We start from the raw sequence: 12,932 nt of genomic DNA, 5'->3' as shown, positions 1-12,932 counted from the left end.
AGAAATAAAGCAAGTTATAATGACAACAGATGGCAAAACCATATACCCCTACACAGGATACCTCACCTAACCCTGAATGGCTTTTTCAAGGGGCGTGTCTCAGAAGGGGAACCAGCAGTTTAAATATACAGAGCCAACCAATAGGAAGCAACACTTGCCTGTTATGTGGTCCTGTGTAGATAATGGGCCATGATGCGCCACTAATGCGCGCTGAAGCGGTGTCCGGCATTCCCCAGTGATGTGCGCATAGTCACATGATGCGCATGTCACTGTTAAATATATCACGACAAGCTGGACTTCTGCCAGGTGATAAAAAAATGAGTGCACAAAACGTGAAGGTGCTGGAAATAATCACTTCCCCGCCGCCAACAAAATAACTGGAGCTGAAGCCTGTGAATGATGAACAGAAACATTATAAATACCTAAGGAAAAATTCATAGTAGAAATATAAAGTGAAATATACTGAAAGTGACTGTGTGATGATGAGATTAACTGTGTGGTGCTCAAAACGGAGCATAATGGATGTATGATAGTGTGGATAGTACCATAAAGTGGACCTAGATATTGGCTGTGAAATGCGTATAACAACATGTGATGCATATATGTGATATTAAACCCGGACTGTCAAGTCCGTAGTGAATAATGGTACAAAGACCATGGGATAGAAAGAACCTGTGCAAAAAAAAAGGGGGAGAATCAACCTACATAATATGTGTAAATGACCTAAATAAAGTGCATAAGTAACCTGTAAAGTGCTATTAGTCAAGTTGCACTCAATAGAACAATATTTAAAAAAAAATATGTAAAAGATGTGTAAAAAATGAAATAAATATTACAAAAATGTTACAAAAAATTAATTATACGTAAGATATAATAAAACATGTATATAAATTGAATTGTCTATGGGTATTGGGTTTTTAATATGCTTTTAATTAATATGCTTTTTAATAAGTGTTATATTCCTAATCTCTTCTTTTCTATCCACCTCCAGCATCCTGTCTATTCGAGTCCTATGCAACCCTTGTCGCCACACTGCTATCACATATACCTTGGAGTCCAGCCTTTCTATTCGTCATTTAATGTACAGTTGTATTGTTTTTTGTATATTCCTGTGGTTCGGCCATGTACCCCAACATATGATATCACCTAATTCAATGTATAGGCATGTTTTATTATATCTTACGTATGATTAATTTTTTGTAACATTTTTTAAAATATTTATTTCATTTTTTACACACCTTTTATATATATTGTCCTATTGAGTGCAACTTGACTAATAGGACTGTAAAAGTTACTTATGCACTTTATTTAGGTCATTTACACATATAATGTAGGTTGATTCTCCCTTTTTTTTTTTGCACATGCACTTTAGGTTCTTTCTATACCATGGTCTTTGTACCATTATTCACTACGGACTTGACAGTCCGGGTTTAATATCACATATATGCATCACATGTTGTTATACACATTTCACAACCAATATCTAGGACCACTTTATGGTAGTGTGTCCACACTATCATACATCCATTATGCTCCATTTTGAGCACCACACAGTTAATCTCATCATCACACAGTCACTTTCAGTATATTTCACTTTATATTTCTACTATGAATTTTTCCATAGGTATTTACAGTGACCCCCTGACCTAAGATGTCCCCAACATACCATAATTTCAACATGCGATGGACTCTCAGAGGCGATCGCATGTTAAAGGCAGCATCAACATACGATGCTTTTGTATATCGGGACCATCGCATAAACGGCTATCCGGCAGCGCAGACTGCTTCAGCTGCCGCCGGATAGCCGTTTACGGTGCCCCGGGTGCTGCGGTGACTATCACTCACCTGTCCTCGGGGCTCCGGAGCGTCCTCTTCGGGATCCCCTGCATCGCCGGTGCTCTCCGTCGTCGTCACGTCGCCGCGCAAGCTGTCCCGTCATCCAATAGGAGCGGCGTGCGTAGTGACATGAAAGCGGCGACGGAGAGCGAGGATCCCGGGGAAGCAGAGATGTCTGGAGCGTCGGGGAAGCGGTGACAGCGATGGAGGGTGACATCCAGGGCAGCGATGACGGTCCGGAGCGGCGGGGACAGGTGAGTATAACTTCCTATTCTTTCCATTGCACGGATCTCTCAACATACGATGGTTTCAACAAACGATGGTTCATTTGGAATGGATTACCATTGTATGTTGAGGGACCACTGTATAATGTTTCTGTTCATCAGTCACAGGCTTCAGCTCCAGTTATTTTGTTGGTGGTGGGTAAGTGTTTATTTCCAGCACTTTCACGTTTTGTGCACTCATTTTTATCACCTTGGTGTCACTTACTTACCTATGTTTCCCTATTATGTACTTCTTACGATTCTAGCATCGGGTTTGCCTGGTAACAGGCACGCCGAGCGTGGGCGCATCACGTGATGCTTCTCATACAGCGCACTTACGTCATGCGCACTTTGCTACTATGCGCACATCCACGGCGGCAGCGCAAACTCTCAGCGCTGCAGCCAGAAGTCCAGCTTGTCGTGATATCTTTAACAGTAATGTGAGCATCATGTGACTATGCGCACGTCACTGGGGAATGCCGGACATCGCTTCAGCGAGCATTAGTGGCGCATCATGGCCCATTATCTATACAGGCCCACGTAACAGGAAAGTGTTGGCTCTATATATTTAAACTGCTGGTTTCCCCTTCTGAGACATGCCCCTTGAAAAAGCCATTAGCAAAAACAGGTTCGGGGTGAGGTATCCTGTGTAGGGGTACATGGTTTGGCCATCTGTTGTCATTATAACTTGCTTCATTTCTTTCAGCCTGAATCAATATGCCTCATACTTATATGTATTGCATACTTGTTTGTGCTTGGTCTATACTGTGCGCATCACTTACTAGTGATTTTGTACACATTGGTATCTATTATCATGTAGGTTCCCTGTCCTCCTTAGCGCCTATACCATTCATGTGATATACTTACTTCTTCTTTCTGTATGTGTAACCTGATTTTACCTACATCTATGTTATGTTATTGTGTGTAAATTTTTTAAATAATGTTTAATAAAGATCAATATTTTTTGTTACTATTTTTGGCCTTCATGTTCCGTGAAAATTTGTATTAGCGGCCTATGGTTTACTACTTAGGCAGTTTAGAGACCACTGTTTGAAAATCCTAGAAGCAGCAGTGAAGATCCCTTTACAGCGATCTTCAATGATGCCTCTGATGCTGTGGCTGCCTCAACTTGTCTGCCGATCCTTTCTGCTCCACTCGCTGGTCCCCGCCGCCATCTTCTCCTGCTCTGTCCCGGCTTCCAGGGGTGAGCAGAGCGGGGGATCTCAACTGTCCCTACCTGCGATCGCCTACATGACGGGATGCCTGCTAAATTATTACAGCAGGCATCCTGCTCCAGTCCCCGCTCGGCGAAGACCGAAATTTCCACGGACCTACAGGTACTAGGGATCGGCCGATTATCGGTTTGGCCGATATTATCGGCCGATATTCACGATTTTGGACGTTGTATCGGCAATTACCGTGCCAATAATCTGATAATGCCCCGCCACCCTCTTTCCCATAGAATATTGTTTCTTGTAAGCAAAACCGCAATTTACTATGGTAAAGAAATGACAAACTACATGTATTGTTCAAGTTGTCTTGTAATATACTAGTGTTTTGTGTTGCATAATACACAGAAAAGTAAGCGTTGACAAGTGGTATCCTATCCATTAACATAACCTCAATGGGTCCAGCCACATGGACCTCTACATCTCTAGGAAGGAGTTGTATGGAGAGGTGGTAAGACATGCGTTTGGCTACTTCATACAAATGTATAGGAGTTAAAGGGGTTATCCAGGAATAACAAATAAATAAAAAAATAAAAAAACACAGCTACTTTCTTTAAAAAAAAAAAAAAAAGCTCCCCATCGGTCTCTAGGTTGGGTGTGGTTCTGCAGCTCAGTTCCATTGAAGTGAATGGAGTCAAGCTGTAAAATCACACCCAACCTGGAGACAGACGTGTAGCTGTTTTTGGAAGAAATTAGCTGTGTTTTTCTATTCCTGGATAACCCCTTTAACCAGACTAACTAGTGCACTTAGCCTGTTAAGATCAACCTGACTTTACCTTGCTTTGTTACAAATATTCACTATATATATCAGCACGTGTTTGTACAAAGAATCCTTGAGCATGTCTGTCAATGACATTGTACCGAAGCATTTGTTTAGTCCACATTGTTAAATCACCATACTACATCAACAGTTGTTTCTGACAAGCACTGAGCCAGATGGCTGTCCATATCAAGCTGTGAAAACCTGTTAAAAGGAAAAAGAAAAATTGCCATTATTTATAAAGGAAAAAAAAGTCTGTATTTATATCTATATATTAAAATGTGTTAGTATTATACTGGATTCTCAAAGAAAATAAAGATATATTGCTGCAGAATGTGCTTACTGTTTTGGAAACTGCATCAGACATATAGGACAGGTGTCCAATGAACTTGTGGCATCTGCTGGTTTTCCTGCAATTTCTTCTATAGTATGCCCCCTGCTACTGCCCTGTGAGGTCTCCTCTTTTGCAGCATCTACCATAATTACATCATTAGGGTGAGGTTTTTCTTCTGTTTTAGGCTCCTTTATTCCTTTATGATCCTGTATTATCTTCGTACTTTTCAATGAGGTTACTGTAGCCCATAGATTAATATTTGATTTCTGAGAGATTTGCTGTTCTTTGGCATGCTTTGTGGACCCTTTTTGTGACATCTGCGGATCTTTAGCGCTCTTTGACGAACCTTTACGTATTTGTGACACACTGCCATTCTTTGAAAAACTTTTAAGTACTGTCTGGGATTTAGTAACAGATACTGTAGTACTTTTTTGTGACACTGGAGGCAACATGGTACTTTTTGTTGAATCATTTTGTGGTGTGGGTAGTTCCTCATTAGTCCTTTTGGAATCCTTGCTACAGAGTGAAATTCCAACTTGTTTGGTCAGCAACACTTTAGATTGCTTTTGCTGAACATTTTCTGCAAGTGTATCAGCTAAGGATTTCCTAATGTGTTCATTATTCTGTTGACTGTTTTTAGTCTCTGGAACACAAGGTTGTGGTGCCTGATCAATATTAAGGGCACTAGGCAATGGAATCCATTGAAAGTTCATGTCTCCAACTTTAAACACATCAGTGTTGATTGTCTCCGTTTCCTTCTTGTTCATCTAAATGTAATTTTCAAAATGTTACAGAAATAATGAGATTGATAACATTTAATTTGCATCATTTATGGTTTTGTATCCCATAAGTAAATAAAGACATAAACTACACCATACACTGACACAAGAGATAACTGGGCTGGATTTATATGCTACAATTTTGCCTGACTTGAAATGCAATTATAATCGAGAATAATTACATTTTTTTTTTTTAATAACAAAAAACATTTCTTTATAACATTAATTGTAGTATGAGATTGGAAGATCAGTCATGTTTATGCCAATGACTGAAAAAGGCTGCTTATGTGCAGTAACCAGCACAATTTGACTTGTTTAAAGGGGTACTCCGGTGAAAACCTTTTTTCTTTTAAATCAACTGGTGGCAGAAAGTTAAACATATTTGTAAATTATATCCAAAAGGAGAATTGCTGCACACCTTTCTATATAAGCAACATAGATATAGCTGGCAGATTCACGTATCCCATATAAACAGCAATCCTTTCTGTGGGTGACTGCTATGGTACTTTGCTCTACGCTGCTGTGCAGGTGCGGTAAGACTATACAGTAGAGAAAGAAAGATGCGGAGCACTGACCGTATATGCAGAAATCTTTATTCCATGGCACAGGAATAAAGATCTTAATCCTTCCAGTACTTATTAGCTGCTGAATGCTACAGAGGAAATCCCTTTCTTTTTGGAACACTGATGACATCAAGAGAACAGTGCTCTCTGCTGACATCTCTGTCCATTTTAGCAACCATGCATAGCAGATGTATGCTAAGGGCAGCATGGTGGCTCAGTGGTTAGCACTGCTGCCTTGCAGTGCTGGGGACTTGGGTTCAAATCCCACTAAGGACAACAATAAATAAAGCGTTATTATTATTATAATAACGTCAGCAGAGAGAACTGAGCTTGTGATGTCATCACAGAGCATTCCAAAAAGAAAAGAATTTCCTCTGGAGTATTCAGCAGCTAATAAGTACAGGAAGGATTCAGATTTTTTAATAGAAGTAATTTACAAATATGTTTAACTTTCTGCCACCAGTTGATTTAAAAGAAAAAAGGTTTTCACCAGAGTACTCCGCCCCTAGACATCTTATCCCCTATCCAAAGGATGGGGGATAAGATGTCAGATCGCCGCAGTCCCGCTGCTGGGGAGCCCCGGGATCCCAGCTGCGGCACTGCGCTATCATTACAGCACAGAGCGAGTTCGCTCTGCACGTAAGGACGGTCAATACAGGGGCTCCGCCCCTCGTGACATCACGGCTCCACCCCTTTCAATACAAGTCTATGGGAGGGGGCGTGGCGGTCATCACGCCCCCTGCCATAGACTTGCATTAAGGGGACGGGCCGTGATGTCACGAGGGGCGGAGCCATGACGTCACGCTGCTCCGTCCCCTGTATCGCCCGTCATTCCGTACAGAGCGAACTCGCTCTGTGCTGTAATGATAGCGCGGGACCGCGGCGATCTGACATCTTATCCCCTATCCTTTGGATAGAGGATAAGATGTCTAGGGGCGGAGTACCCCTTTAACTAAGCAAATTTTAACATGAAATTAACTCTCGACCCTCATTTTTACACTTACTATACTTTATTTTTATTTCTTTTGTGAACACAGAGCAGTTAGGGATTAAAAATCCCACTGGTGAAGTACAGGTGTAATGGCTGGTAGACATTTCTATTCTGCATATGCGGTCTTTCATAGGATAGACAAGACTGTCCGCAGCTCTAGCTGGGTTCCCTCTTCTAGAAATGGAGCTTCTTACTTAGTAATGCAGCAATAATACACCAGCAATCCCTCTGCTTTCTTTGGAGCCAACAACAACCCCACCAGTCAGGAACACACACAGCTACTTTAAGGGGGTACTCTGGTGAAAACCTATTTATTATTATTATTATTATTTTTTTTTTTTAAATCAACTGGTGCCCGAAAGTTAAACAGATTCGTAAAGTACTTCTATTAAACATTTTAATCCTTCCAGTACTTATTAGCTACTGAATACTACAGAGAAAATTATTTTCTTTTTGGAACACTGAACTCTCTGCTGACATCACAAGCACAGTGCTCTCTGCTGACATCTCTGTCCATTTTAAGAACTGTCCAGAGTAGGAGAAAATCCCCATGGCAAACATATGCTGCTTTGGACAGTTTCTAAAATGGACAGAGATGTCAGCAGAGAGCACAGTGGTCGTGATGTCTGCAGAGAGCTCTGTGTTCCAAATAGTAAAGAATTAATTTATAAATCTGTTTAACCCCTTAAGGACTCAGCCAATAAAATTTTTACGTTTTCATTTTTTCCTCCTCGCCTTCTAAAAATCATAACTCTTTTATATTTTCATCCACAGACTAGTATGAGGGCTTGTTTTTTGCGCGACCAGTTGTCCTTTGTAATGACATAACTCATTATATCATAAAATGTATGGCGCAACCAAAAAACACTATTTTTGTGGGGAAATTAAAAAGAAAAACGCAATTTTGCAAATTTTGGAAGGTTTCGTTTTCACGCTGTACAATTTATGGTAAAAATGACATGTGTTCTTTATTCTGAGGGTCAATACGAATAAAATGATACCCATTATTAGATACTTTTCTATTATTGTTGTGCTTAAAAAAAAATCACAAACTTTTTAACCAAATTAGTACGTTTATAATCCCTTTATTTTGATGACCTCTAACTTTTTTATTTTTCCGTATAAACGGCGGTTTGAGGGCTCATTTTTTGCGCCATGGTCTGTACTTTTTTTTATACCACATATGCATATAAAAAACGTAATAATTTTTTTATAATTTTTTTTTATAAAATGTATTAAAAAAGTAGCAATTTTGGACTTTTATTTTTATTTTTTTCGTTCACCGTACGGGAACATTAACATTTTATTTTAAATAGTTTGGACATTTACGCATGCGGCGATACCAAATATGTCTATTACATTTATTTTTTACGCTTTTTGGGGGTAAAATAGGAAAAAACGGACGTTTTACTTTTTTATTGGGGGAGGGATTTTTCATTTTTTTTTTACTTTTACATTTTTTTTACACTTGAATAGTCCCCATAGGGGGGACTATTCAAGTGTAGTGGGGGTGGTCCGGGCCATCCATCCTTACTGTAGTGTCCGGCGGCATTCCGGGTGGAGGGTGAACCGGTCCGGGCTGTCCTTCTTCTCCGGGGGTCCTCTTCTCCACTCCGGGCAGGCTCCGGCCTAGTAACGCAGCATAGACGCCGCTGCGCAGTGACGCCCGTGCGCAGCGACGCACCTGACGTCACGACGTAGCGGCGTCTATGCAGCGTACTAGGCCGGAGCCTGCCCGGAGTGGAGAAGATGACCCCCGGAGAAGGACAGCCCGGACCGGTTCACCCTCCACCCGGAATGCCGCCGGACACTACAGTAAGGATGGATGGCCCGGACCACCCCCATTACGGGTAAGTTTAATTTTTTTTATTGACTCGGAGGGTGGGGGAGGGGCCCGACCGGTATAGCGGTATGGGCAAAAAAAAAATCCATACCGTGGGAGAAAAAAAGACCGGTATCCGGTTCATACCGGTATATCGCCCAGCACTACGGTGGGGGTGCGGTGGGTCGGGGGGGGCGGTCGCGGTGCGGGGGGCATTATCGGCAAGGTAATTGCCGATACCGATAATGCCCAAAATCGTGATTACCGGACGATAATATCGCCCATACCGACAATCGGTCGATCCCTACTTCACACCTTCCACCACCAGAAACATGAACTGATATTCCTCGGGGCACCATACAGAGCAAAACGGGAACTGCAGGGGATTAGCGCCAGGTAAGTATAGATATTTTCCCTACCACAGGCTGACCCCGTGTCATATCGGGTCGGTCCCAGCACCTAATAACAGCCTGGACCCGTGGCTAATACCAGAAATCGCCTAAAATATAAAAATAATACATTACGGCAGCTCAGTCGGGCTGATCAGGACCACTGCGGTGAAACAGTGGTGTCCCGATCAGCTGAGTACACACAAGGAGGGTCCCTACCTTCCTCCTCCGTGTCCGATTGGCGATTGATTGCTCCAAGCCTGAGATCCAGGCTGGGGCAAACAAGTGCCGAAAACAGTGATCAATGCAATGCTATGGCATAGCATTGATCAGTGTATGCAATCAATTTATTGCATGTTATTGTCCCTATGGGGGCTATAACAGTGTAAAAAATAAAATAAGTAAAAAAAAAAAACTTTCCCTAATAAAAGTTTGAATCAACCCCCTTTTCCCATAAAAATACAATAAAAAAAAAAACTATGTAAATGAAAATAAACATATGTGGTATCGCCGCGCGTGTAAATGTCCGAACTATAAAAATATATTGTTAATTAAACCACACAGTCAATGGTGTATACGTAAAAAAAATTCCAAAGTCCAAAATAGCTTATTTTTGGTCATTTTTTATACCATAATTTTCTTTTAATAAAAATCGATAGTCTGATCAAATCAAAAATGGTATTGATGAAAACTTCAAATCACAGCGCAAAAAACGAGCCCTCACAAATCCTTGTATGCAGAAAAATAAACTTATAGGGGTCAGAAAAGGACATTTTTAACCCCTTCATGACCCGGGGTTTTTCTGTTTTTGCACTTTCGTTTTTTCCTCCTTACCGTTAACCCTTTAAGGACTCAGACAATTTTATTTTGACGTTTTCGTTTTTTCCTCCTCATAACTATTACTCATAATCATAACTATTTTATATTTTCATTCACAGACTAGTATGAGGTTTTTTTTTTGCGTGACCAGTTGTCTGTTGTAATGCCATCACTCACTTTACCATAAAATGTATGGCACAACAAAAAAAATATATATATATACTATTTGGGTGGGGAAATAAAAAAAAATTTAAAAACTGCAATTTTGGAAGGTTTCGTTTTCACACCATAAAATTCATGGTAAAAATGACGTGTTCTTTATTTTTTGGGTCAATACGATTAAAATGATACCCATAATAACATACTTTTCTATTGCGCTTAAAAAAAAAAAATTGCAAACTTTTAGACCAAATTGGTACGTTTAAAATCCGCCTATTTTGAAGACTTATAACTTATTCATTTTTCCCGTATAAGTGGCGGTATGAGGGCTCATTTTTTTGCGCCGTGATCTTTACTTTTTATTTACACCATATTTGCTTATATAAAACTTTCAAAACATTTTTTATAAACTTTTTTGGGGGAAAATTTTTTATAAAAAATCAGCAATTTTTGACTTTTTTTTTTTTTAACGTTAACGCCTTTCACCGTACGGTATCATTAACATTATATTTTAATGGTTTGGATATTTACATATGCAGCAATACCAAATATGTATATATTTTTGACACTTTTTAGGGGTGAAATAAAGAAAATGGGATATTTTTTTTACTTTTTTTTATACACTTTAATAGTCCCCATAGGGGACTATTTATAGCAATCATTTGATTGCTAATACTGTTCAGTGCTATGCATAGGACATATCGGTCATCTTCTGCTCTGGTCTGCTCAATCTCAGACCAGAGCAGAAGAACCGTGGAAGACAGCGGAGGTAGGTGAGGGGCCCTCCATCTGCCCGTCCGATCGGATCGCCGCGGCAGCGCTGCGGGCGATCCGATCATCCATTTTAGTGACCGCAATGCTGCAGATGCCGTGATCTGTAGTGATCACGGCATCTGAGGGGTTAATGGCGGGTCCCTGGCTACTATCAGCAGCCGGGACCTGCTGTGCTTGACCCGAGCATCGCTCCGAGGCTCACGGTTATGTATAGGTCATAAATGTACGTCCTGGTGCGTTAAGTAACAGCTAACCAGGACATACATTTACGTCCTGCGTTGTTAAGGGGTTAAAAAACCATAACTCTCAATTTTGCACCTAAAAATCCATATGATGGCTTATTTTTTGCGCCACCAATTTTACATTGGAATTACATCAATTTACCCAAAAATCTACAGCGAAACGGAAAAAAAATTATTGTGCGACAAAATTGAAGAAAAACACAATTTTGTAACTTCCGTTTCTACGCAGCATAATTTTCAGTAAAAATTACACCTTATCTTTATTCTGTAGGTCCATACGATTAAAATGATACCCTACTTATATAGGTTTGATTTTGTCATACTTCTGGAAAAAATCAACTACATGCAGGAAAATTTATACGTTTAAAATTGTCATTTTCTGACCCCCTATAACTTTTTTTATTTTTCCGCGTACAAGGCGGTATGAGGGCTCATTTTTTGCAACGTGATCTGAAGTTTTTAGTGGTACCATTTTTGTATTGATCGGACTTTTCGATCGCTTTTTATACATTTTTTCATGAAATAAAAAGTGACCAAAAATACACTATTGTGGACTTTTGAATTTTTTTGCGCGTACGCCATTAACCATGCGGTTAAATTAATTATATATTTTTTTAATTCAGACATTTCCGCATGCAGCGATACCACATATGTTTATTTTTATTTATAATTATTTTTTTTTTTTTTAAATGCAAAAAGGGGGGATTCTTGCTTTTAATAGGGAAGGGGTTATTTCATGCCTAGATCTCAAGCACTGAGCAGTCATTCGGCGATCGGACACCAGGAGGCAGGTAAGGGGACCCTCCGCGTATCCTACAGCTGTTCGGGATGCCTCGATTTCACCGCGACGATCCTGAACAGCCCCCTGAGTTAACCGGCATTTATTAACTTTCACTTTAGATGAGGCGTTCAACTTTAAACGCCGCGTCTAAAGGGTTAATAGCTAGCGGTACCGCGATCAGTGCTGCATGCTATTAGCCACGGGTCCCAGTCGTTGCTAGTTGCTGGGCCCGACCCGCTATGACGCGGGCCACACTGTGGCCCTGCGTTATAGAATGGGAGCCGACCCTTGATGTACATGTCATGGGTCGGGAAGGGGTTAAACATATAAATTTTCGTGCATGTAGTTATGATTTTTTCCAGAAGTAAAACAAAATTAAACCTACATACCGTATTTTTCGTCCTATAGGACGCACCGGCGTATAAGACGCTCCCAATGCTGGGAGTTGTAGTTTTGCAACATCTGGAGGTTTGCAGATTGAAGACCACTGCATAGGAGGTAATACTCACGTGTCCCCGCCGCTCCGGACCCGTCACCGTTGCCCTGGATGTCGCTCCATCGCTGTCGCTCCGGAACGTCTCTGCTGCCGGCCGGGTATCCTTGCTCTCCGTCGCCGCCATCACGTCGTTACGCACGCCGACGCACGTACGCGACGACGTGATGACGAGGAAGGAGAGCGCCGGAGGAGGCAGGTAAGGTCCCTCCCGGGGTCCTTTAAGCACTAATCCGGCTATTCAGTCGGGCTGTTCAGGGCCGCCGCAGTGAAATCGTGGCGGTCCCGAACAGCCCGACTGAACAGCAGGGTTAGTGTCACTTTCCCTTCAGACGAGGCGGTCAGCTTTGATCACCGCGTGTGAAGGGTTAATACAGGGCATCACCGCGATCGGTGATGTCCTGTATTAGCCGCGGGTCCTGGGCCGTTGATGGCCGCAGGGACCGACCCGATAGGGGTTTATTCGCGGTATAAGACGCACCGACTTTTTCCCCCCAGTTTTGGGGAAGAAAAAGTGCGTCTTATACTGCGAAAAATACGGTAAGTAGGGTATCATTTTAATCGTATGGACCTACAGAATAAAGATATGGTGTCATTTTTATTGAAAAATGCACTGTGTAGAAACAGAAGCCCCCAAAATTTACAAACATTTTATTTATTTATTTTGTCCCACAATTTTATTTTTTTTTTGGTTTTGC

The 12,932-nt window shown here is 41.2% G+C and overlaps 1 protein-coding gene across 1 annotated transcript in view; it reads right to left on the bottom strand.

The window, feature by feature from the left end:
• Nucleotides 1-3,955: 3,955 nt before the first annotated feature.
• The window catches only part of FAAP20 (FA core complex associated protein 20), a 77,691-nt gene continuing 68,714 nt past the window's right edge, over nucleotides 3,956-12,932 (bottom strand). Inside the window, exons 4-5 of the mRNA XM_056542331.1 lie at nucleotides 4,432-5,189; nucleotides 3,956-4,292 (exon numbers count right to left, since the gene is read on the bottom strand). Of these exons, the coding sequence (XP_056398306.1) occupies nucleotides 4,220-4,292; nucleotides 4,432-5,189 (831 nt within the window). The 3' untranslated portion in view covers nucleotides 3,956-4,219. The remainder of the gene's footprint in view (nucleotides 4,293-4,431; nucleotides 5,190-12,932) is intronic.

The sequence above is a fragment of the Hyla sarda genome, chromosome 10, assembly GCF_029499605.1.
Source record: "Hyla sarda isolate aHylSar1 chromosome 10, aHylSar1.hap1, whole genome shotgun sequence".
Lineage (NCBI taxonomy): Eukaryota > Metazoa > Chordata > Amphibia > Anura > Hylidae > Hyla > Hyla sarda.
Note: the sequence above shows the minus strand (reverse complement) of the source record. Positions and strands in the feature narration are given on the sequence as shown.